This window comes from Ursus maritimus, unplaced genomic scaffold, assembly GCF_017311325.1.
Source record: "Ursus maritimus isolate PB19 unplaced genomic scaffold, ASM1731132v1 scaffold_21, whole genome shotgun sequence".
Lineage (NCBI taxonomy): Eukaryota > Metazoa > Chordata > Mammalia > Carnivora > Ursidae > Ursus > Ursus maritimus.
In genome coordinates, this window is record NW_024424564.1 from 19,062,804 (window position 1) to 19,089,845 (window position 27,042).

At 39.5% G+C, this 27,042-nt stretch overlaps 1 protein-coding gene across 2 annotated transcripts in view; it reads left to right on the forward strand.

Annotated features, from left to right (window-relative positions):
* The first annotated feature begins 646 nt into the window (after nucleotides 1-646).
* Nucleotides 647-27,042, forward strand: part of SYT1 (synaptotagmin 1) — a 201,943-nt gene continuing 175,547 nt past the window's right edge. For both annotated transcript variants that reach the window (XM_008710351.1, XM_008710352.1), the window contains exon 1: nucleotides 647-812. In XM_008710351.1, coding sequence (XP_008708573.1) covers nucleotides 647-812 — 166 coding nt within the window. The remainder of the gene's footprint in view (nucleotides 813-27,042) is intronic.

Consider the following 27,042-nt stretch of genomic DNA (forward strand, 5'->3'; position numbering starts at 1 on the left):
AGACAAGTGAATTATTGATCACAGTTTTGTCCACAGTAAATGTCAAAAAAAAAAAAAAAATGAGTGGGAGGAAAATGTACCGTCAATAAATGAGATTCAAGAACTAACTTCTCATGACTTCTTACAGCACCAATGTTATAACAGCACTGCTTACAACCATCTTAAAAGTCACTAATATTTTGAATGCATGCTATCATCCAACAACAATTTCAATATAAACATTTTATCTTTCTTTCCTCTTATAAAACACAAATGTTGACAGCATAGAGCATGTATGTTTTCAGCAACTGTCTCATCCACAGTTCTGTAGTATATGGGTTAGAAGTTAAATCTGCACAGTAAATATTGGCAGTATAAACAACTAATAGATTTGACAGCTCCCATATTATTGTTAGGAGAGTGTTTTCAGTAAGTACGCCTGCCCTTACCTTCTGGGAAAGACTCTCCACGGTGGTTCCATAAATACTTTATGAGCCGACATAAAGTAATATGCTAATGATAGACTATATACCCAGTGAGCAGGGGCACCCTCTAATGTGTTTCATCTCTCGTGCACCTTTGATGTGGGATCAGTTAAGCCATTTGGAATTGTTCTTTTATTTATTTGTTTTGCTTTCCTCCCCTCTTAGATTCTCCTGAACCTAAAATGGTGAGCGAGAGTCATCATGAGGCGCTGGCCGCCCCGCCAGTCACTACTGTCGCAACTATTCTACCACATAATGCCACAGAGCCAGCCAGTTCTGGAGAAGGAAAGGAAGATGGCTTTTCTAAGCTGAAGGAGAAGTTTATGAATGAGTTGCATAAAATTCCATGTGAGTACTCCTACATATGGTTGGATGGTAGGGTAAAAAGAAATGCTTGAAAATGACCTTATCCACTGGGGGGAAAAAAGCAGAAATTCTCTCAACATACTATAAATGTGCATTTGGTTTTTTTTTTATTATTGGCATTGTAGCATGCCAATAATAAAATGGAATATTAGAAATGGGATTTTTTAAATCTTTAAATATACTTTATACGTCGAAGCCCAGTTTATTTAAAAAAATTGTATCTGTTTAACGCAGGTAAGTTTTTTTTTTTTCAGTGTTTGTTTTTCTCTAGAATATTCATGTTTATGGGTTGTGCCACATATATTTTAAATTCGTATTTATGAAATTATTCCATTGTAAAGATTATTCCTAAGCAATAGTTAAAATGTACTTTCCTGAACTTGCAAGTTTGATTTCCTTCCATTTATTAATATTTCAAAATCTTCTGCACAGTTTTTAAATTTTTCATTGTCCTCATCAGGAAAACAACCCGTCAGCTGTACCTAAGCATATGTGTATGAGTGCAGCTCTAGGTTCTGTCACTGGCATTTCAATCTGAAACCATAGTTTGCTCTGTTTATTCAGATTTGAATACTTATGATGAACTAGAGAATTTTTCAGATGCAGGAAAAATACGTTTTAGCCCTCACAGGGCTTATATTCTAGTGAAAAAGGAAGTAATAAATCAATAAAGATGCAAATATATACAGTAAGTCACGTGGTAAGAAATGATATAAGAGAAACTAAAGACGATGAAATCAGAGAGGTAGACAAACCTCTTAATCATAGGAAACAAACTGAGGGTTACTGGAGGAGAGGAGGTAGGGGGATGGGGTAACCCGGTGATGGACATTAAGGAGGGCACATGATGTAATGAGCACTGAGTATTATATAAGTCTGATGAATCACAGACCTGTACCTCGGAAACCAACAACACATTATGTGTTAATTAATTGAATTTAAATAAAAATAATTTTTAAAAAAGAGATACTAAAAAAGAGTAAATGGAATATGGAAGGGCATAGAGGGTAAAACATTGTTTTTTAGGATGACCAGGGCTGGTTTCTTTTGTAAGGAACCCTGGAGGAAGTGGAGGAGGAAGTTTTAAAACCTGGGAATTTCAGACAAAGCCCCTTGGGCAAAAATCTGCTTGGAACAGCAAGGAGCCCAGTGAGCCTTACATAGAAGGAATGAGATGGAGGGTGGCGGGAGGTGAATTCAGACTGTAGTGCAGGCCATATCATGGGAGGCCCTGGGCTTTATTCTAAGGAACTTGGATTTTACTGTGAGTGAAATAAAATGCTTTGGAGAGTTTTGAGCAGAGGTGTCCCATGATGTGACTCAGGTTTTTTAAAATACCACCCTAGCAACTGTGTTGAAAATGGGCTCTAGAAAGGCAAGGGCAGAAGATAAAAGCAGGATGTTGTAGTAATCCAAATGAGAGATTTATCAATTTATAAGAAAATTATTCTATAAGGACATTGAGAAACGAAGCAGAAAAAAAATACACGGAATCAATTTCTTGTCCATTAGTGACTAACAATTTGTTGATCTACTTTTAACAAATTCATCTGAGAGACACTCTCAGCATAGTTGCCAGTAATTATCATTCTCAGCAGGAAGATCCACCATCTAGAGGAGGTAGAGAGGGACCAATAGATGGAGCCCTAGGATGGGAAACCCAAGGTCTCTTTCCTGCTCTGCTACAGAGCTGATGAATGATCCCAGTACTATAGACAAAACTTCGAGGTTGTAATTACAAGTCACAAACCAAAATGCATATGTCAAGGGGGCAAACACTCACTTGAATATTTTATCAACATGATTACCTAAGAGAAATGAGTTAGCAGAGAAAGAAATGAAGACCACCAAATAAAATTCATGTTCTGCTTCATCTTCACCACCACCATCTCCTTTTCTAGAAGAGTAAACAACGTGAATGGCATGGCAATGTTACTAACTATGGGACTGAATGTTCCCCATGTATCCACATAACTCATTCTCTCTTCTCCTTTAGGCTTGGCCCTAATGTCATCTGCTTAGTTAAGGACTTCCTCACCCTTGCGCTATTTCTCACCATATTATTTTGCATAGCACTGCAGATGGAGCTCCTTATTATTTGTTTTTAAATTGCTCTGGCTCCCTCCAAAATAATGGAAGCCCTCCGAGGGCAAGGAGTTGAGTCTGTTCTTTGCACAGTTATATCCCAGGTGGTGCCTGGTACACAGGAGGCACTCCATAGCTACTTACTGAATGAACACTGAATGAATGTCCATTTAACTTATATCCTGAACCACCCTCTACGACTTCGAGGCCTTAAGATGCTGAAAAATTAAAGCATATTAAAAATCTTAAATTTTTAACATTAAGCATCATTTCAGTGCTTGACTGTGTCATTCGCACTGAAAAAAGCAAGTTGTTTCCATCCTTATAGTGACACCTCCATCTTTTAGCCTTTTGCACTTAGAGAAAACTATCATGTACTACGTATTTCCCTCTCTGTTCAGCAGCAAGAAAACAGTCAGCTGGAAAATAGAAACTAGGAAATGCTCCCTTCATTCCTTTCTTTCCCTTGGCTAATCTCATTTCCTCCCAAGCCATTGTTCCACTCCCTCGTCCCATTCTTACACACTGGGCATGAGATTTGCTTTTGATCAGCAACCTAAAGTAATAGAATGCCAGGGGATCTGGGCAACACCCATAAAAAACCATGTTGCTAGATCTCTCCTTGATGTAATAGAAAGAAACAAGTCCACTAGCCAAATCTTAAAATAGTACAGTAAATTAGAGGTAGAAAAACTTATCATAAACACAGCCATGTAGTTTTATTAAACATATCTAACCGCATATTTTACCGTTTCGTTTTAATCCATCATAATTTTTGCTGTGTAATTGAAATTTCTAATGGGATTTATGCGCAGGGAGCAACACTAAACAAAAATAAAACCTATCTCCCAAATCAAATTCCTTTAGGAGCCTATGTTATATAAGGGTTATCACTTTTGACTTGGCATAATATGGTGTGACCCTAATGACAGGTAACAAATTAGAATATTAATTGATTTCGGTCTCCGAACTAAATCTTGGCTATCTGGCAGATGTGGTTTTTTTTTTGCGAAATTGATAGCAAACAGCTTTAGTCCGTCACTTGAAATTCCCACTTGCGAGAAGAGCTGTGTCACAATGGCAAGGACTGTGCATGTCATTAGCTGGGTAATCGGCACAGTCCAGCATGGGACATATTCACACCAAATTGCCTGATGATATCATCCATAACACCATGGGGCTTAAAAAAAGAAAGAAAAGGCAATGGTAAACGCTGAGCATTTTTATCTTTCAATTCATTCTGCACACTGTTATCTAAATGAAGCAGACAAGGTTTTTCAGAACATTCCTTTATTTTGCAACTTTGATTTTTAATATGACTAGGGCTACGGTGGGTTTGTAAAGCGTGAACTCGTGTCGTCCGAATAGCTGTGATTAAGGTTTTGATAGTCAAGAGCTTCTTGAGGTAGAGTGCACCTTTCCTTGAGCACAGCAGAAAACCAAACAGCCAGAACCTGTCCCTTTGTCCAGAATGAGAGTGGACTAAGGGTAATTGTGTAATCTGTGCAGAAACACTACTGGACAGACAGTTTAACAGAGAGGTTAAAAACACAAGCTCATGGGTTCAAATCTAAGCTCTACCGCGTACTAGCTCTGTGACCTGGGAATATGAATCTTTCTGTGTATCAGTTTCTTACTGTATAAAATAGGAACAAAAATAATATCTCCACCGTAGGGCTGTTGGGTAAAGGGAGCAACGCATATAAAGTGTTTCACAGAGTGTCTGGCGGAGTAAGCACTCTATAAATGTTAGTATTAGACTCAAGCTGTTATTTTAACAAATCTATTTCCATTTTAGAAAAGCCCTCTATTCAGGTCAGACAGAAACCCATATTACAAAAATACCAAAAACTTTCCAGCCCAGTATATGCACATTGCATTCTCTAAACCCATTCCAATGATGCCTGATCTAGCAAAGGTGAATTCCCTCATGGTGTTTCCTTTCCCTATATCACCTTCAATTTTCCTTCTTTTTTTTTAATAACTCCTATAATTTCACTTTCTCACTTCTTCATTCCTTTTGGCCCACTCTCATGCTCAAGGTTCTCCTATCTGAAAGTGCCTAGCAAAAATTCAACACACAGTAAGTGCTCAGCAAATGTTCCATTTTCTTCTTTCCTGCACTAAAATTTTCTTCTCCTTACTTTACCTCTCTTTCAAGCTACCGTTGTATCTTCTTCATTTCTACCCCAAAATTTATTGAAAAGTATAACCTTAATCCTGATATCCATTTCTTCAATTCCCATTAACGACTCGACTCCTTCCACTCTGATTTCCATCCTGCACGTGCCCTTAAAGTTGTTTTCACTGGAGTCACCAGGTGCTTCTTGATGCACAGGTATAAAGACTATGACCCGCCTTCACTCAGTCAGATATTTCTGTATCATTATCGCTATCAGCCACCATCACCTGAAACTTGATGTCTAGGACTCTGCTTTTTCTCCTCTTCCTTCTCCGCCAACCCCTACACTCTTTCATTGACTGGCCCTCCTCTTTCATGGTCTTTCCTCCCCTCAAGTGGTAGAGGATCCAGGATTACATTTTTTTAAAAAAGATTTTATTTATTTATTTGACAGAGAGAGAGAGAGAGCCAGAGAGAGAGGGAACACAGGCAGGGGGAGTGGGAGAGGAAGAAGCAGGCTCCAAGCAGAGGAGCCTGATGTGGGGCTCGATCCCAGAATGCCGGGATCGCGCCCTGAGCCCAAGGCAGACGCTTAACGACTGAGCCACCCAGGCACCCCCCAGGATTACATTTTTAACCCTGTTCCATTTTCTGTTTTTTTCCAACATGCTCTCCCTGGGTGGTCTCATTCACCTAGTCTTTCAAATGAGAGATCTATCCTCCTTGTCTCCCAGACCTATTTCACCTCCATTCCTATACCTGCAATTCATTTCAGTCCTATTAATTCAGCCAGCACTCACATTCCAGTGTTTTCTCTCGTGCTTTTCTCTCTTCCCGGACTCCCTTCTGCCATTACCACGGGCACATTCTTTTATCAGCCAAGAACCAGTTCAGATGTTATCACGTGGATGAGAAGTTCCCTCATTTCCCAAGGCAGAATTATTTGAGTCTTCCTCCAACCTTCCCAAGCCCTTCATGAAAATCTTTATCTTGATAATTCAGTTTTGTTTGGGGCTTATCTTCCTTACTGAAATGTAAATGCCTCAGAGACAGGAACCATTTCTTCCACATATTTGTATTTCCCATACTTTGAAAGTGCCTGACACCATGGAAGAAACTGTACAGATATTATCCTGTTACAAACATTATCATACCAAACATTATACCAAACACTCTTTGTGCCATGCTTGAAGAAACTGATCTAGGCACTCATGGTTTTCAAACCATTTTAGGCAAGGATCCCTTTGTTCAAATGAAATATTACAGAAGCCTAAATTTATAATGTGGATAAAGCAAATCAAGCTTCTGTTGTGAGTTCAAAGTGTCTTCCTTACCCTCCCAAGATACTTTCCCATCCGCAGCAACAAAGACGCCTGGCTGTGAGGAACACAGTTGGAAAGAAAGCAGTTGCCTGGAAAAGCAGTCAGGAAAGTCTTGTTATCCCTCCCAGCAACACCGGTGAAAAGTCAACACTGAGTGGTGGTATGTAGGTGGTTAAGTACGGTACAAGCCAATCAGTGATGAAAAATGCAGTCCAGTAACTCTGTTTTCCCTCATCTGACTGCAGAATGGACCGAATGTCATTGTCATGGATCCTGTCATTGCTTTATGTTAATGTCATGAGCATAGTGTTAATGCCAGTAGACCATTTCAAGATCAAATGAAGAGAATCCTTAGGAACAGACAGGAAGCCATGGCATGTGAATAACTGTAATTATTGTAGTGATCGCCAATCTTTGTCGAGGACTTAATGTGGAAGTATGCACTGTGCATTCTGTAAACTCAACCTCCATTCTGCCCTCTAAAAACTCTCCTAAGTGAGAACGATTATCCTCATTTTATACATAAGAAAGCTCAGGCTTAGTCAGGTAAACAATTTGTCCAAAGAAGCCACACAGGGTGCAGGCTGTAGGTACAAAAGCATCAGGAAAAATCTTGCAATTTATGAATTTGCTTTAACAGAATATCACCGAGGCTGCAAATCAACTCCACCATTCCTTGTCACCACTAAGACTTGAAATTATTAGGGTCTCATGTGTCTGTTCAGAGCCATTGCTTGACATTTGTCCTTTGATAGGTTTTAAAGGACTGAATACTTGGGACACCAATTTAATACTAATTCAGAGTTTCTCACTGTATTATCTGGATTTAAAATGGATACTTGTTCACTTTATGCTTCTGCATTTCTTTTATTTGACGCACTCAGATTGCCATGTTAACAACTCATTACTACCTAAGTACTAATGATCTTGTTTCATTGTATCGATGAGCTCCGTATATGACTCAGCTTCAAGGATCATCTGTTGACTCAGTTCTTCCTCAACTTCAGAAAAGCATTGGCTAAAATGTTAAGTGTTATTATTCATTGTTAGCTTCTAGTAAATTGAAATATCTCTACGGAAAAAATGTTACAATACTGGTGAGTGTTATTTTCAGAGCAAAGCAAGTCCTTTGTAATACTGAGTGACTTCATCAATGCGATGCTGAAGGAATCCATTTGGGACAAGGACACTTAGAGATAAGCGTTGCAATTCATCACAGCACAATGTAGTAATCTGTGCTTACATTCAAACACTTTTCGTTAAATCTTAGTTTGTTTCATCATCTGTTTAATTCTGGTTCAAAGTGTAGGAAATACCTGCGTGTGTATGTGAATACGGACAGAGAAATATTTAAGAGCTACCATTTGTAAAAACTGAATCCTTTAGTGTGAAGTCAGTTTGGTTCTTAGTAGAGTTGGTACTGCCTCCGGCAGGATATTCTGAACATTCACTGGGCCATTTTTACTGTGCTAAAAAATGGGTAAGAGGAATGGCAACTGGCATTTAAAGATCATGGACCTAGGAGCCTACAAATCTTGTAATGTGTGAGACAGTTTCACACAATGAAAAATATTCCCACGTTCTGCACGATTTTCAAAATCTCCATAAGACATGCATTCAGAAGAAAACCCTGTTTATCATTATCTAAGCCTAGAACTATTTGACATATAAACACAGCTACACTGTATTTTTGCATGGTTCTAATATAAACTGAACATTCTAGCTTTTATTGTAATGTTCACCCAATCTCTGACCTTTTATTTTCTCCTGATTTTAAAAATCTTGTCTTATTTCTCTAAATCCAAAATCCCTTTTTGCAGTTCCAAGCATTTAATTATTTCATTGTGCCTTCCAGTATCATTATGCCTGAAGATTTTTATACTGAAATGTAGATATTTTCATTATCAACTGTTTTATTTCTTTTTATTATACTTCCCACATTTTCTTGATTTGTAAAAATTATATATAGATATGTATTATTACTTATACTTGGAGAGTAAGAGGAATATTATAAACTATTTGTTATAAATTGGGACATTGTGTGTAATACAGATTTTAAAGAACAAGTCTGCAAAATGATTCCATCAACAGCCTATATTCGATGTGGAAACATAACAAAAGCATATGCTACTGATACTTCAGGAAAGTTGTTTAAATGTGTCCTTGAATTGTGTTTCCCTCTTGGAAGCCTATTATGCAGAAAATTCCCCCACGAAATTCATGCCTTTCAAATGAACTAGTGTTGGGGGATTTTATAAATTGCCAAAGCGTGGGTAATACAGAGTAAAAGTGAGCACATAAAGCCACCAAATGACTTAAGATCTCAGCTAAGTTTCTCAACCTTATTTAGCTATATTCTATTAGCATTTCAAAGACATTAAATAAATACACCCGAGGACAAATAAAGGGAGTGGATATTTTGGACATACATTAAAAATAACTCAGGAATTACCTTGTTGAAATACTTTACAAATATATATTTTAAAATAGCTTTAAAATGTCTACTCCTTACCACATACCAGTTGCATGTCAAAATACAGGTTACATTTTCACAAGAGGAAGCCTGATTGCAAATGCAAATGTATAAAGAAAACAGCAGAAAGAGAGAAGCTGAGAGACCATGGCTTTCTCCTCACTCTTAGCGACTCTGTAGATCTTTTCTGGCATCATTGACAGGTTTGTGCCAGTTTCTATTAAATCGGACAAAGAATTTAAAAAGCAGAAACCAGCAGGAAAATATATGATGTACTATTATATTTTTAGCACTTGACTTTATTTTTTTTGTTCTGATTTTCATGTAGGAGAATACTATAATAAAGGATTTAAACTTGGTATCTTCTGATCCCACGTGCCTCCCCAGCCTGCCTTTTAAGTGAACTTAGAGAAGTTTAAAATAAAAATTAAGAAGCTATTGGCCCGTTTAAAGCTTTCCTCATCAAACACTTTGAATGAAACAGCTGTCATGACAGAATTTCAAATCCACTTAAACCCTCTCTCTTTTTTTTCTTTATCGAGCTGTTTGTACACGTAGAAGTTAAAAAGAAAAGTAGGCCGGGGGGGAGGGTGTCAGCAGTAGAGTATCAGTAGAAACGTATTTGCCTTAGTAAATATGCCATTTACTGAAAGTAATGTGGACCTGTCCGTAGAAACTTAGAAAAGATCCAGGATCTCGTGAGTAAACCTTAACTGACGGAATTATATTGCTCATTGCCGTAAAGTAAATTTTATGGTAATAATTTCCTTTTCAGAAGGATTTGGATCCAATTCTATAAAATCAGTAAACCATTACAATTACGAACATTGTTGTAATCATGTAAATATTACTCCCTAAATTCTTTGGTTCACTTCAGTAGCCCTCAAGTGTTAATACTTAGTCCAGGATGCTACGTAAATCACTCAAAGACTCTGACCCAATATTAGTAACTAACCCAAGTTGAGACAGCATTGTGTGCTATGAGGCAAGGCCCCAGTGTGAGTTTTGGAGTGGGTCTGTCTGGGTTCAAAATTGTGGTTCTGTCAGTACTGGTATGTGATCTTAGGCAAATCATTTAACCTCTCCATAAAATAAGGATAATAATAGTACATAACCTCTGGAAGGTGTGAGCAGTGTGGTATTAATACATAAAGTACTGGGATGTCTGGGTGGCTCAGTCGGTTAAGCATCTGCCTTCAGCTAAGGTCATGATCCCAGGGTCCTGGGATCGAGTCCTGCATTGGGCTCCCTGCTCTGTGGGGAATCTGCTTCTTCCTCTGCCTGCCACTTCCCCTGCGTGTGCACCGTCTCTCTGACAAATAAAATCTTAAAATTATATATATATATATATATATACACACACACACACACATAAAAATACTCCAAGTTCAAACTTCCAATGCATACACATGTTGTACCTGCCATGTACTAGGCTGTATAGGACATGCTAAGGAACTCAAAGCACATAATTCTAACTTGTGTCTAGGTCACAGTGGCATTATAAGACTCCAAATTCTTCTGCCAGGGGATCTCTAAATTAAAATATCTTAGCAAGATATCAGTAGCTTTTTATGAGATGATTTGATATGGCTCACACGTATGTTGGACCTATCAAACCTCATGTCCAACTCTTCACCCTCACACAGTGGGCTTCATCAGGATAGACATGCTTAGAGTTACTGAATGTATTATCCATCATGTTCCACGCTTCCCGATCTTGGTACAAATTCTCTCCTCTGCCAGTCTTGTCTTGCTTGCCACTGCTTGTCCAACTGGACTATGACCAGCTATCCTTCAGAACTCCACTCCGTTTTAAAGATCTTCCTGTCTCCTTCACATCTGTCAACCAGCAATTCACCTTCTGTAATAAGTCTTTACATTTTATAATTCGTACTTTGTTTTACTTATCTGTGTTTTTTCTCTTAATACCAACCAGTCTACCCTAGACCAGAACACTGTCTTTTCATCTTTCTGTCTCCAACCCCAGCACGAAACTTGGTTCACAGTAGGTAGAATGATTCTCCTTTAGCTCAAAAGACCCTAGATAATCATATTCTCAAGTAAAGGGCCTCCACTCATAGATGCAGAAGGCAGACTGGTGGCTGCCAGGAGCAGGGAGTTGGGGGGATGGGTGAAATTGGAGGCAGAGGGTCAAAAGGTACAAACTTCCAGTTATAGGATTAGTAAGTCCTGGGGCTATAACATACAGCAGTGACTACAGTCAATACTATATCGTATATTTGAAAGTTGCTAAGAAAGATTTTAGAAGTGTTCATCACAAGGAAAACAGTAGTAACTATGTGTAGGGATGGGTATTAACCAGACTTCATAGTGGCCATCATTTTGCTATACAAATATCAAGTCATTACGTCGTACACCTAATACTAACGTTCTATGTCAATTATACCCCATTTAGAAAAGAAGAAAGGAGGGAGGGACTTCCAAAGGGGTCTTACTGGAAAGGAGTAATAGCCCTAATCAGAGGCAACATGGACCATTACCCTGGACTAAAGATGGGCTTGCCTACAGAGCCGTTTCGCTTTACCCTCAGCCACACAGCACTACATACCCACCTTTTCTCTTTCACCCTCTCTTTTTATTTTTCTCTCTTGTTCCTTTCTCTAACTTTGTCATTTCCTGTTTTCTATCCCTTTTGCCTGCGCTGAACAAAAATGTTCCCCATTTGTTTTCTTCTTTGGCCTGGTGGCAGCCCTGTCCCATTCAGCACAAGATACAAGCAGCTGCCAAGCTGGTCCTCAGGGTAAATGGTTCTCCCCCCAAGCATTTTTATTCAAGTGGAGATCTGGGACTTGTTTTCATTTTTTAGTTTTAAAAATAATAGGTTATATTGGAATGCCCGGGAAACAAGATGAACTCCTTTCTTACGACTGTTGCTACACGACACAGCCAAGTTTCTTGGGCTTTCGTGGAGAGTTCAAAGACAACTGCAAGTGATGTGTTTCAGCACCCTCCCCAGCAATGGGTACTTTTGTAAGGTTTGCTTGGGTGAATTTCTTGGTCTCACCTTATCGGCTACACAAAACACTGCAGTTTAGTTTTTCACATACTCTTGGTGCCAGTAACGCCACCACTGTGGAGATCATTTGTGGTGCCTCAAAATGGCCTTGCCAGCCGTCTTCTGCCCACACTAACTGGAACTATGCCCTGTCACGCCCCCTTTCTACAGCTGCTGGCATCCACCTACCTTTCTTCTCCACAGTTGCTGGTGGGGCTCTAACGCAATTTACTTGGCTGCCTTCCAGGGCCTAATCAGTAGAGATCGGATTTTGCTATTTTACATTAAGTAGGCTTCAGCTCTAACAGCGTCAAACTGTCTTTTCTACAGTGGTGGTATTATTAACGTCTCACCAGTGATGTAGGAGAGTTGCAATTGCTCCGTATCCTGGAAGTTTCTGCCCTTTGGCCAGTATCTCCCTACTTCCTCTACCCGGCAAAGGTTTTCTTAAAAGGACACCCAAAAGCATTAACTATAAAAGACAAGTTGATAAATTCAACTTCTTCCAAAATAATGATTTTTTGCTTTTTGAAATGGACCATTAATAAAAAGGCAAGTCACAACCTGGGAGACAACATCCATAATACATGTATTATTTAATAAAGGAGATGCTTCCAAAATATATTTGGAAAAGAAAAAGCCTCTTTCAAACCAATACAAAAATGAGCAAAAGATTTGAACACAAAGTCAATGAAAGAAGACACACGTGACTAACAAATTCATGTAAAGATGTTCAACACTTTTAGTCATTAGGGAAATGGAAATTAAAACAACCATGAATTCCATTTTTGAAGCACTCTTTCAGATCCGTACACCTATATATGCTATTTGCAATTGAAATTACATATATCAAACTACCTTCACCTTTCCCGCCTCAGAACAGATACACACACATGTATATACTCCTCTATCCTGAAACTTACAACTTGAGCGGCATCTTTGACTCTTACCACATTTTCCCCCATTGTCCGACTTGTTATTAAGTCCGATTACCCCATTCTCTGTTCCCTCTCCCTTTCCATCCCCACTGCCACTGCTCTATTGGATCTTCATCCATATTACAGTCATTAGAGCCTCCTAGAGGTCTTCCCACAATAATTCTCCACTGTTGGCCAGTCCGATCATATACACATTTTCCAGATGATTCTTCCTGAAGCCCTGCTCTGAACACACAAGTCTCTGCTCAGGTACCTTTAGTAATTCCCCTCATTTGTCATCCAAGACCCTCTGTAGTATAGCCCCAACCTACCTTTCCAACTTCTCTCAATTGAACTATTCACTGTTCCGCGGATACATGCCCACATTTCCTGCCTTTATGCCTTAGTCCATGGTGTTCCCACATTTGAAATGCCATTACTCCCATCTCTGCATATCTAAAGCCTCCACATCCTAAAGGATGAAGGCCTAATTAAAATGTTAGCATTCCTGTAATGCTCTTACTAAACACCTCTATTATTCCTTTAATATGTTTATCTTCTACCAAGTGGTAGTATTATGCTCATATCTTATATTTCTTCCTGGACTTTAAGTTCGTAGAAGACAGCCTCCTAGTCTGACCCATTCTTTCCTTCTCTAGACTACACACGGCACGGCTTACAGTGAGCAGGCCGTCCGCAAGTGCGGATGACATGGATGAACGGCCGGTGGTGGCGCACCACGCAGCATAAATTACCATCCTTATAATCTAATAGAAGAGATAACAATGCGTAGAAACGGTAACAATGTAAGATGTGACGCATGCTGAAACCGCAGGGACATGTAGAGTCGTCACCAAAAACAAGACTGGAAAAGTCATTCGGAATTCGTTCAGAGAGGGCCATCAATATCAGGCTAAGGAGTTTAGACTTTATTTAATAGTTAAAGAGGAGCCAGGAACCATTCAAGGTATTTAAACAAGGAAGTAACACAATTACAGTGTTGTTTCAGCAACATCAATCTGGCGGCAGTGTGTGGGTAGGACAGATTGCAAGGGGAGGGCTAGAAAGAAGGACCAGGCAGAAAGGAGGTAACTGAAGGAACACTGCAGATAATGAAAGCCTCGGCTGCTGTGGGAAGAAGGGCACGGATATGCCAGGCACTGCGAGTGCACGCGAGGGGGTCCAGGCAGAAGAAATGAAGGAAGAGTCCAGACGAGCTGGGTACTGTGGCAGGGTCGTGCCCTCTAGGGAATGGGAATGCGAAAGAGGGATCAGCATTGGAAACGGAGGTCTGGGAGTTGACCGCATATAAATGTAGGTTGTGAAAGTGGGTAATTATTATTAAAAGGGTACCATAGCGTGGAAAAGAGAAAGTGAATAAACTGTTAAAATATAAAATTCACGGATGAGTAAAAAAAACCAGTGAAGAAATAGGTGAGTGGGTAAAGCAGAAGTGTCAGAGAAGTGCAGGAAAAAGAGTTTCTGAGAAACAGTAACCTATTTGATTAAAAACTTCTTAAACCTACTCCTTGAAGTTCGGGAGAAACAAAAATGCCTAAGCATGCAATCTGCCCTGGTGTCCTTTTCAGTCCACTGGGGGACCAGGAGCAGATATCGTCACCACCACCACCAGTAGTTTCTGAGTAAGAGTACAGGCCTTCATCACCTATTACGGTTTGACCAATTATTCCTTTTAACAACCTTGCTGGGTATACGTTTATGATCCCTATTTTATGAGAGCATAAAGAATCTCAGAGATGTTAAGCAAAACATACTTTAGTCCAGGGTATAATGAAGTATGCACAGGTAAGCCAGGCACAAAGGAGGGAGAAAGGTTATGGGAATAACAGAGAAGGACTTAAAAACAAACAACAAAAAAACAGGTGGCCTTTCTATTATGCCTTGAACCAGAGGAAGTGATTTGCATAAGCAAGGAAGTGACAGAAAGGCATTCCATTCTGAACAGAAGGAGTTGTTCGGTATGCGCTGTGAGCACCATCACGGAGTTTTATGGTCAGCAGTTTGGTTGGTGTCATTGGATTATAGGGTACACTGCATGATGCCATGGGAAGAGAAAGCATGTGACCCCACTTTTGAGAACACTTAGTGCTTTTCCCTATAAACCATAAGGCTTTATGAGATACATCATAATTTACTCTGTAAACCGTAGGACGGTATGAGATTTCAGGAATAGGGTATGATTTGACTTTTTTTTCTCTTTTGACCATGAGAAAGAGGAAGTAGAGATTTAAGCAGCCAGGCATGGCAAATGCTACAGAGAGATCACTGAAGACTATGCCCGAGAAAAGGCCAGTGGATTTAGACCTCTTTGTTGACCTTGGACAGCCTTGTTTCATTAGGGAGCTGGAATCAGAAATCAGCTTGCAGGGTGTGAAGTGACAAGCTAGGAAGTGAGAAAGTGAAGTGAGAAAGTGAAAGCAATGAGTGTGATCTCTTCTCTCCTGCAAGGACAAACAGAATGAGAGTCCATGCACTTGACAGAGTGAAGAGAAACTGGGTAAGTGTTAAGGCAGGGAACAGAACGAAGAGAAACGAAATAGACTGTCATCACCATAAGCAGAGCTAATTCTTTCCTGGCTTCTTCTACACACCACCATGTATCTATGCCCCTGGTATTATCACTAACCCCTCACAATTTTTGTAACAGAAGTTACTTGGAAACCTGTAGGTGATAGTCCAGTAACAGCTAGAATGTTAGAAACTATAATACACTCAAATGACTAATGTACTTTGGGGCGCCTGGGTGGCACAGTCAGTTAAGCATCTGACTCTTGGTTTCAGCTCAGGTCATGATCTCAAGGTCAGGAGATAGAGCCCCTCCACTCCTCCCATAGGGCTCCCCGCTCAGCGTGGAGGCTGCTGGAGATTCTCTCCCTCTCCCCCTCTGTCACTCATGCTCTCTCTCTCAAATAAATATTTTTAAAAAATGACTTTGACAATAAAAAACAATCTTTGACTATAAAATGCTGCTGAGACCACATGCCAACATATTTGGACTATTTTTCCTGCTTCCTTGATCAGAGGCTCCTTTGGACTTTCCTTCCTATAGATCTCATGTTTATGGCACTTACCAATTTTATGCTTTTGTTCAAGCTGTTTGCCTTATTCTTCCAGATTAATCTAAATTCTTTGGAGGCAGAGATGGATATTCTCATATATATAGTTCCTATGAACTATAGACAGTAAATAATTACTTATTAAATTAATTTGAGACTATGCTCTACTATTATAAATATGTATTAAAAACTAGTTTGTGGAGAGATATATATTAGCTCTCTAGTGCTGCATAAAAGGTTACAATAACATAATACAACATAATAACTTAAAACAATACACATTTGTTTCCTAGTTTATGTGGATCAGGAATCCAGGCATAGTTTAACTGGAACATTTGCTCAGGGTCTCACAAGACTGCAGTCAACGTGCCAGCTGGAGGACTCAGGACCCTCTCCCAATCTCCTTCAGATACTGAGGAGAAATTCAGTTCCTTGCCATTGTAGGATTGAGACCCTTACTTCGTGGAGGTGCCCTTTTCAAAGGCAAGTTTATAGCATGGCTGTTCGTTTCCTCAAGGCCAATGGAACATCTCTGTCTCATCTCAGGAAGGACTCAGGTCCCTGTTGAAGGGCTCTCACCTGATTAAGTCTGATCCACCCAGAATGATCTCCCTTTTGATTCAGAATTAACTGATTTGGAACCTTAAATATATCCCTACACCCTTGTCCTATAAGGTAACCTAATATGTCGCAGTGCTCACCCACACTCAGAGAGGCTATAAAGGATAGTGTAAACCAGCAGTGGGGAGGGGAGGAGAGGGAGAGGTCTTGGGAACCATCTTAGTATTCTACTTACACAGATTCGGAAGGACAAAGAGCAAAAGAATTTTTACTTCGTGAGAAGTCAGTAGAGATTTTCTTTTCCCTAACGTTACTTTGTACTATGTACATTGAATTCTTCTTTCTTTTTACAAAATTAAGTGGATTTGACCTGGAAAACATCACTCTTATCCTCATTTTGTCTTCATTTTGGTGGCACTTCCTTCTAACCACTAATATAGTCTATTTCTGCAGCGTTCACAGCAGCACGGTTACAGTGGTGAGATGTTATAGTGCAGGTTCGTGGGTACGTGAGCAATGCGACAGCATGTGAAAGCTAAAGCAGTTCGCTCTTCATACCTCTCTGTCTAGCAAATTCTTCAAAGTTTCTGTTTCGGTAATGGTAATTAGTTCATTTCAACAGGTTTCAGAGTATCTGTGAAAACACCATTGGATCCTGAGTTGGAGATGCTGTTCTAATTCTAAACTTTTGCTTTAAGAAATTGACTAAGAAGTACAGTTTCTGTTTTTAGTATGAACCCAGATGTAGGAGTTGAAATTTTGAGCTACTATGAACTATACTCTCAATATGATTAGAAAGTGTAAGTTTGACATATTCATGTTTTAAAATAATTATGTTACAAGCTTCTGATACTCTCCTTTAGAAGAAATACGCACGTGAACAAAAACATGGAGAATATTCTTAAAAAAAAAAAAGGTAGAATTTTTCTGTATCAATAAAGCCCTTCAAAAGACGTAAGATTTAGATTCTTAGCATATCTCACATTCCAAAAACTGTTTCAAACACACTGTAGGTGAGCCTCCCCACATTCCTGAAACTGACATCTCTCTGGGTAAAATGAGTTTTCAAAAATACTCAGAATCTTATTATAAAAAGCTTCATTATTTTAAAAATCCCAGTAACGAAAATTCTGTTTTAGCCATGAACTACTAAGAGGGGAAACTCATTGTTTACTCATTTTGAAAACCAGTTTAATCCTAAACCACAACAATGTCAGCCAAATAGTTGAGGTTTATACACTGCTACCCAGCAGCCATCTCTATTACATGCATCACATTTCTACAAGGAGTTTGGTTTCTTCCCAGCATTGATTATAAAAGAATGGTAAGAAAATCCATGAGAAAAGACTCCAGAAAAAAATTATCTGTTTAATGAGGACTTTTTCATACTGGCAACTTTTGAGTATGTTTTTTAAAACATAAAAATTATCTTTTTAAAAAGCAGAGGAAAATAAATAGAAAATAAGGGGTGTTGGTAGAAAAAAATAACATATCCACATTAAGAAATTAGAAATGTATTTTTCAATGCAGAAGTATATAATAGTATTGTTGGTTGGACTATATATCACAAAAAGATATGTTCAAGTCCTACCTCCAGATACCCATGAACGTGACCTTTTTGGGAAATAAGATCTTTACAGATCTAATCAAGTTAAGTTGACCCATTGGAGTAGAGTAGCTCTTAACCATCTATGACTCACGGCCTTAAAAGAAGAGACACAGAGACAGAGACACACAGGGAGAAAGCCAGGTGGCAACAAAAGCAGAGACTGGAATGATGGGTCTCCAAGGCAAGGAACGACCGAGACTGCCCTCACAACACCAAAAGCTAAAAGAAAGACATAGAACGATTCTTTCCCCCAGCCTTCAGGGAGAGCCTGGCCCTGCCAACACCTTGATTTTGGAACTTCTAGTCGGAGAAGAATAAGTGTCTGTTGTTTTAAGCCACTCAGTCTATGGTAACCGGTTTCAACAGCTGTAGGACTTTAATACAGTGGCCAAGTTACAGGAGAACTGATGTAGGAAAGACGTTAGAGTTTGAAGCCAATGGCCAAGAAAGAATTCTTCAGACGTCTTTCATGCAAAAAGGTAGTTTTATTAAAGCATGGGGACAGGACCCATGGGCAGAAAGAGTTGCGCCAGGGTCACGAGGAGTGGCCCATTATATACTTTCAAGTTGGGAAGGGGTTAAGGATAGCGTAAGTCTCTAAGGAATTTTGGAAGCAAGGTTTCCAGGACCTTGAGGGGGCTAGCTGTTGTTGGAAAATGGTCATTTATTACCGTCTCATAAAACCTGAGTCATGAGACCCTCAGATGTTATCAGTGGGCCATATGCTTGGGGGATGATTGCCAATATGGATCTTGGCGGGGGTAGGGTAGAGATAAAGGAAGTTTCCAGAAGAGTTTTTAGTAGACATACAGGGTCCTGGGGGTTGGGTTAGATTGTCCTTTGCCCTTAGCTAAGTATTAACATCGAGGCAGTTGAGTCCCTAGAGGAATGTCACTCTGTTTCAAGGACTTGTCAGCGGGCTATAGCTAGTAAGGAAATTTAAAAATTTCTCTTCTGCCTTTGTTTCCCACATCAAGAATCACCTGGGTTTTTGTGAATGATAGATCATTTCCCATCTCTGCCCACATCATTCCCAATCACCTCTCCTCCAGGAAAGAGTGTCACTTGACAAGGAGAAAGGTGCCCAGAGGCTAAGGAAGTCAGCTATTTCGTCCACTTCACCTTCCCTCAGGCCGTTTAGGTGCGCTTTCAATCAAGTGAAGCAGTAAGACTTCGGCCAGATGAGCTTTGCCCAGCGGGACCTCCCCCAGGTGCTGAGGGGAAGCTTCTCTGCCAGTGCAGCTGCAGAGAGTGCTGTAGTAGGTACTGCATGCAGGCTAGCTTCACGCACTGTCCTAACAGCTACCACTTACTGAGTACGCCCCCGGGAGCCCACAGGCACTGTACATTACCTAACTTATTCCTTACAACGATCCTAGGAGGCTGATGCTAATATGACTCCCAGTTCACAGATGACTAATTGAAGGTTAAAGAGAGTTAGTCACCAAGGCCCTTCAACTACTAAGTAGCAGCAGACGCTCCCACTCGAAGCCTGGAGGTCCCAAATCCATCTAGGCTCCCAACTCTCTTGCAAGATGCCCTCTCCTCCCAACACAGTCATAGTAAGACCGTGTGTTGTACTTAATATTTAACTTGTATATAAGGGCGCTGGCTGTGGACTGAATGGTAGTGTTCGCTAACATGCTGAAACCTAATCCCAATGGGATGGTTTGGAGGTGGGGCCTTTGGGAGGTGATTAAGTCGTGATGGTAGAGCCCTCATGAATGAGATTAGTGTCCTGACAGAAGAGGCCCCAGAGGGCCCCCGTGCCCTTTTCTGCCATGTGAGGACATGGCAAAAAGCCATCCGTGAACCAGGAAGTAGGCTTCCACCAGACACCGAATCTGCCGGTGTCTTCCTGTTGCCTCCCAGAACTATGAAAACAAATTTCTGTTGTTTTTAAGTCCCCCAGCCTGTTATTTTCATTGTAACAACCTAAATGGACTAAGACAGGGCATTTGCCACTTTTCTCCTAGAATTGTCTCCAAAATTTGAAGAGAACAATTTTCCCGTTTCTTCATTTTTTCATAACTTGTTTTTCTCTACACTGTGTTAAAGAGAGTATCTTAAATTACTCAAGTATAACCACATGCTTTCTCACATTTCAGTATCAAGCAAAACATCAGGCAGAGGGCATTTTTTTCACATTGATGTAACTTTGCTGGTAAATTAAGAATACTTGTTAAATCCTTCTTGTGTTTCTATTAAAAATATTCTAAAACAGAATCAATGCAGCAAGAATGAATTTGAGAACCTTACCCAGGAGCAAGGATGCTAAAATTAGAGATGTATAGTAGAAAATTTCATACCCTTTCCCAGTTTCCAAACTCCAGGATCATGAAGCCTTGACACTGGCAAGCAGGAGGTCTCAAGATAATCATTCTGGAGTGGCATCAGTTGTTGCTTTTAAGGACTGACTTTCAATAAAATGTTAATTCTCTAAAGTCTACTCGCTAAATGTGCTAAGTATCTTTAACTCAGAAATGGAAAGCAAAGTTAATGGGGCCATCAAGAGGGTAGGGGGATGCCAACATTACAAATTCAGTTAGCATGGAGAAGGAAGAAGGGAGGGAAGGAGAAAAGAACATGGTGGCGGTAGGAGGAATAAAATTACACCCAATAAAGCTTAGGAACCTAATATAAATTGTATTACCTAAAAGCGTAATGCTGTGTACTCTAACATAAAGTAAAATAATCATTTATCCATTTTACCCAGTTTCAAAATGGACGCATACCACATTTTTAGAAGTGTTGGAACAATTCATCAATTCATTTCAATTACATTCTGGGCACTTTAAAGTACTGCAGGGAAGGATCTCCCACTGATCACTATCAGTGCTCTTTGCTCTTTTCCAGGCTAAAAGTAACATGTCCTTGTGAACACCTGCATCACCATCATTGGCTTTGCACATTGCTACACCTTCATCATCACTACAATTTGCTAAAGCTTTTTTTCTGTTTGGTAACCTTGCTCCTCAAGAACCTTCCATATGATTTCCTTCAGGGGTTTTGAATTTTTCTTCTCTCTTCATGAAACTTTCCTTTTCTATATGCTTCTGCAGGAAACATCAATATTTGGTCATAAAACTAAAGAGATCTCTACTGTATTAACCTGTTAACCTCCCCCCCCCACCCCAAGTTTTAACACATTTCAATTTAGTCCTTGTTGAGCTAGTAAAACTGGGCATCTAATTCTACTTTTGAACAGCTTTTTTTGTAAACTGAGCTCTTGCTCTTTAGTTTCTTATGTGGTAAAAATGGCAAGCACATTTTTAAAGTTATTCTAAAACTTAGTCTGATGAAGTGGGCAGCAGTCTTAGCAAGTAAGTGCAATTCCTAGAAATTGTTTCTACGGAGGGACGGCTATTATGACTGCAAAATCCAGTATCAATGAGGTCTGGTTTTGTTTTTTCTTTTTGTTTTTGCTGTTTTTTGGTTTTTTGTTGTTGTTTTTTAACCAATGACTCAGATTGTTACGTCTTTGAATAGAAACCATGCTTTTAAAAGTATCCCCTTGCTCTTTACTTGAAAACTCAAATATAAATAAAAAACTTTTAACCTTGCTTTGACTTTTTAAGCAGAACATTGTATTTTTGTGCAGAATTTTATGAGAGGTGACGTTTATGGGAAGAAACACCTAACTGCAAAGAATTGTGGCAAAAAGAAGGGAAAAATTGAAAATTTTTCAATTTTGTTAATTCTTTTCAATATTAAGACAAGCTTTTATGAGGAGCAACTCTGGAGAAAACCTCAAACTAATATCTAATTGCACCAAAAATGATGTTTTACAGAAAATATGTAAAACAGATTCTAGAGAATAGATTCTAGAGGTCAGGAGACATATTAGTGGTCAGTTCCTAAAGATGAAGGCCTTTTCAAGGGTATTGGGTACAATACATATTTTGGGACATGGTGATTGTTTTGAGCATGAAAATTAGTGGTGAAATGGAAATGAAAAGATTAAAGCTTTAAATCTAGGGAAAGCTGGGAAAACAGGGGAGCACTGATAATTAGAAAGCACAGAGTACATATTTCACAAAGAGAAATAGAGCTAAAACCGTAGAAGTGAGTAGAGCCCAATTACCAATGGCCTTGAACACCAGTCTCACTGGAGACTACTGAAGTATTTTGATCAGGGAAAGAACCTGAGCAGAGCTTAAAACAATTACTCTGGGCGTGTATTTCAGAAGGGATTGGGGAAGGGAGAGGCTGGAGAAAGGGAATCCCTTAGGAAATGATCCAAATAATCTGGGCAAGAGGAACTAAGTGCCTGACTGGAGTAGTACAAATAGATATTCAAAGACAGAAATCTAAGTAAAAGATGCTGTTCCCTTCTCCAATCTGGTACTTATTTTTGCCTCCATTCTTTTGTTCACACCGTGTCTCGTTCCCTCAACAGCTCTGTATGTGTGGATTCTGCACAGCCTTCATAAGGCCATTCCGATTCTTCTATTCTTGCTCTGAAGTTCTCCATTTTTGTCTACCTTTGCCTCTGAGGCAATTACCATTAATTCTATCTTGTATCATAACCATTTATGTTCACCTCTTATCTCGGCTACTGTTAGTTCCAAGAAGATTGAGATGACGCCTTTCCGTCACCCTTAAACAGCCTACTGGCTAGAACAAGATTTCAGTATAAAGGTGACAGAGTATTCATTTGCTCAGAGTGCTCCCTGGATAAAGTGACAGAACTTGAAATGTACGGGAAGTCAAAGGACAAAAGCAAGAGTTTCAAAGGAGGAGGGATTTTTTTTTAACTTAAAAATGTTAAACCTATCTCTGACTCCAAGTGTCATAAGAGATAAAAGAAAGTGAAAATAATTGAATTTAGTGATTATCTTATCATCTGTGACCTTCCAATGTACAGTTTTTATAGAGAAGACTTTGAGACACCAGGGAGGGTGCTCCAAAGTCAAGGGCTATCAGGCATCTTCGTGTGGTTAACGTCTTCTATTTACTAGCACTTTTGGTTCACTGCTGTTGAAAAGATAATGGAAGTTGAAAACTAGCGACTTACGACGTATAATTTATGAGGTAGGAATGATTTTCACATAGTTAGACTTTACGGTATTGTTTTTAAACATTTTTGCATTGAACTAACATAATACTGCTGGGACATATAGGGTATAATGAAGAAGTAGCGCAGGTAAAATCAATGATTCACAGCTCTTTGCCGTGAGAGAAACAATTTATGAGGCACTATTAAAGACACTAGGGTTATTAACATCTCACTAGCAATTGGAGAAAATAATAACATCTACTCCCTTCACACATGGTAGATTGTTTTTGCTACCACCTACACATTGGCAACTGATCACTCAATATTTAATGAGTGCCTGTTGTGTGCTAAACGACCTTCTAGAATACACAGCAATGACAGTTGGGAGGGGGGGTATTTACAATACAATAGATGCTTATAGCACATAGACCTAAATACTCAAATGCCTCACAGTTACACAACACACACACACACACACACACACACACACACACACACACACACAGAGAGTTGGAGAACATTTCCAGAGCAGGAAATAAAAAAAAAAGCACAGGAAACTACAGTAAAATCTATGAATTTGCACTGAAGGAGCATACAGAGTAGTAAGAGCTGTCTTGGAGGCTGAAAATATACCTTATGAGAAAGAATTTTGAACTGGGTTTTCGGAAAACAAGGTCAGTGAAAATCAAAATGGTTAAAAAACATAGCAAAACTTAGTCACACTGGTTAAGTCAAGTTTTAAAGTTCACTGTGGCAGAACTAAGCTCATATGACCTGGTTAGTATCACAGGCCACTTTAATCCCATCCAGGATGCCCCTTATCGTAGCAAGTAGTCACGTAAGGGTTGGTGCTAGATTAATGACATTTCTGAGAAAATACTCAGAGTTTTCCACTGATGGAGAATTAAGAACATTGTTTTTGTACCCAAAAGATAAGATTAACTCTAAGAGGGAGGAGATGGAGATTACACAAGAGCAGGTCGATTAAAAGAGAAATACGTTATAAAGAAACAAGGACTCAATCGAGGGAAATGTTGGATTGGGCAGGTGATGGAGAACCTCCTTTTCATCTGATACTCTTAAAAGAGGGAAAGGAAAAGCTGGGGAAAAAAATTATTTGAATAATAGTACAAAAGCCAAAGACCTCTTTTGCCACTTTGCTTAGAAATCATCCTGGCAATTCAGGTATAGAGATATCAAAAGCATGGACAAGCATGGTGTTTGGAAAATGAAGAAGTCTCGAGTCTCAAAAATGCCATCAAGAGGAATTTGGCAGTAAATAGGATCTAAATATGCAGCAAAGAAGACAAAGAAGGCAAGAGTAGCCAAAAAATAAAAGTAAAGAATGAAATAATATGTTTAACAAAATGCAAAAGCTGAAAGGCAGCTGGGGGGGCACGCGGCGGTTGTGGGCAGGCAAAACAAGTCTGATGCAGGCTCGGATATTACAGACAAACACCACATGGGCAAAAGTTGAGGTCAACTGGAGACTTCTGACAGACAGGAAATCCTAGTTGAAAGTGAGCCCTGCAAAGGAGGTTGTTGACAGGATCAATTCTAACAAATTCATGAATTCATGAAATCAATTAATTTTCTGGTTGGGGATAGGAGATCCTTGACAGAATAAACTAATTGCATGTTTCTGTGTATGTTTTAGTTATTTTCCACCTCTCAAGCATGTTACTTGGAGCTATGTGGCTTTTCCAGGCTTAGAGATTGAAGGGCAACTACTGTGTGACTTATTCCCGCTTTTCCTCACATGTTCCCCAAAGTCTTTCATCCAAAGAGTTCAAAGTGTAAATGGTGAGATGACAAGGCCGTCCAGAGGAGACACATCCTGGGGGGACATGCACAATGGAATGAGGGAGTTGCTGCTGAATCAGCTGCAGAGAGACTCACTGAAGTTGAAGCATCCTCAGATACATCCACTCCCTTGAGCCATTTAAAATATTTTAAATTTGAGAGTAATTCTCATACACAACTGTGGTCTATCTCTGCAGATGGTTTTATGGCTGCCAGATAGTCAGTCTCTAATAAATTATGAGTGAAACGTTCGAGTCAATGACTTAGGGTAATACAGTTTTGGTTATTCCATTCTAAAACCCAGAGGTGGAAGAGTCTTGACACGATAAAATGGTGATATACTCATCAGTATTCTTCTGGTGAAATCCAACTCTCACTTATTTAAGTGATAAGTGAATTTATTGGTTCTCGGAACTAACAAGTACCCACCTCTCCTGGCTTCCACGTATCTGCATCCTAAATCTCCAGTTACATCATTAGTATTCTGTTTTTCTCTCTTTCCAACCTTTAGCTTAGATTTCTTCCATTTTCACTTTCCTCTTAGGCAGGCATTCTTCACATGGTGGCTTCCTGGCCACTCAAGGCTAACATTCAACCAGTGTAGCAAGATCAGCATAAGGTGACTTTTTCATTCATTCAACAAATATATGTTATCTACTGTATACCAGCATTGCTCCAAATGCAGAGATAGATCATGAAGATGGGAAATTTTCTGCCTTTCTTTTGCCTTTACTAGATCTAGCATTTGTCACGACAGTCCACATCTGAGTACTATTACATAGGCTTGAATAATGTGCCCACCTATGGACCAGTCATTATGCCCTGGGGAATGGAATGCTCTCATTCACCAGACTGAGACTCCTACCCATGCTTTCAGAAGGGAAGAGAAGATCACTCAAATCATCTTGATTAAACATAAGGAAGCAGTAGTTTCCCCAAAGAGGAATTTTACCCAGTAACAAGGGTGAACCTGGGGGAGGAATTTTTAAATTAAAACTCCAAACTCCAAATTTCAAAATCCAAATTCAGGAAATCTCCCCTATAAATGAACAGAACATGCTCAGACGAGAAAATTGAATTCTGAGTCAAATAAACTTCCAGAATCTCCAAGTCTAGATGCACCCTCATTTAGTCAATGAGCACTGGTAGGAAAACAGTCTTCCATTAAGAGTAAGCTAGATGTAGTCACACGTCTATGAATAACAACTATCTGCAGTCATTATCTGAATATAAGGTTTATTTATGTGCAGAATTTGAACACCCACCAAGTGAATAGCTCTGGGCTATGGGTTCCTTCCTTCCTTCCATGGATGATGAAAGGTGTATTCAAACTTGTTTCAGCCCAGGTGAGTAGAGCTCATGCAATTAGTGACTGTGGCCTCAGGCTTGAAAATTTATAAAATTTACTTTGTTCCTCTATGTCATGGAAGAAAAACTGTCCGCTCTGCCTTTGGAAGACTGATTCCGAATTTATTTGTCTAATATGCTGATGCCAGCTCACAGGGTAGTAACTGACATACATTTTCTTTTTTCTTTTTTTAAGATTTTATTTACTTATTTATTTATTTGAGAGAGAGAGAGGAGAGCACAGGCAGGGGGTGTGGCAGAGGGAGAGGGAGAAGCAGGCTCCCCACTGAGCAGAGAGCCCAATGTGGGCCTCGATCCCAGGACCCTGGGATCAGGACCTGAGCGGAAGGCAATTGTTTAACCAACTGAGCCACTCAGGCACCCCCTGACATACATTTTCTAATGAAGTTTTATCTATCTTTTGTGACAGTGTTGTGGTAATTGCACATATTTATTTTTTCTTAACGTAGTAGAAAACCTGATAGTAGACAACAGATATGGGTGTGGGTGTGTGTGTGTGTGTGTGTGTGTGTATTTGAAAAGAAAAATTATTAGAGACTTATGACATGGAAGTTAAGAATGTGGATTCTGCAGCTAAATTGTCTAAATTAACATCATGACTCCAATATTAACCCACTAATGATTCTGAGCAAGAAACTTCTGAAGCAATTTTTCATCAGAAAATGAGAATAATAGTACTCACATTATAAGATTTTGGTGCACATTAAATACAATAACATATGTCAACAGAGAACAATGGCTGATCCGTAGCTAACAGTCAATAATTTTAATCACCGTCCTTACACTAAGGATGCCTTTTGCTGCACCTCACAGGATTCTCAGCTTAAGCTGACAGAGTTACCATCAGTTCTGCTCAGCGG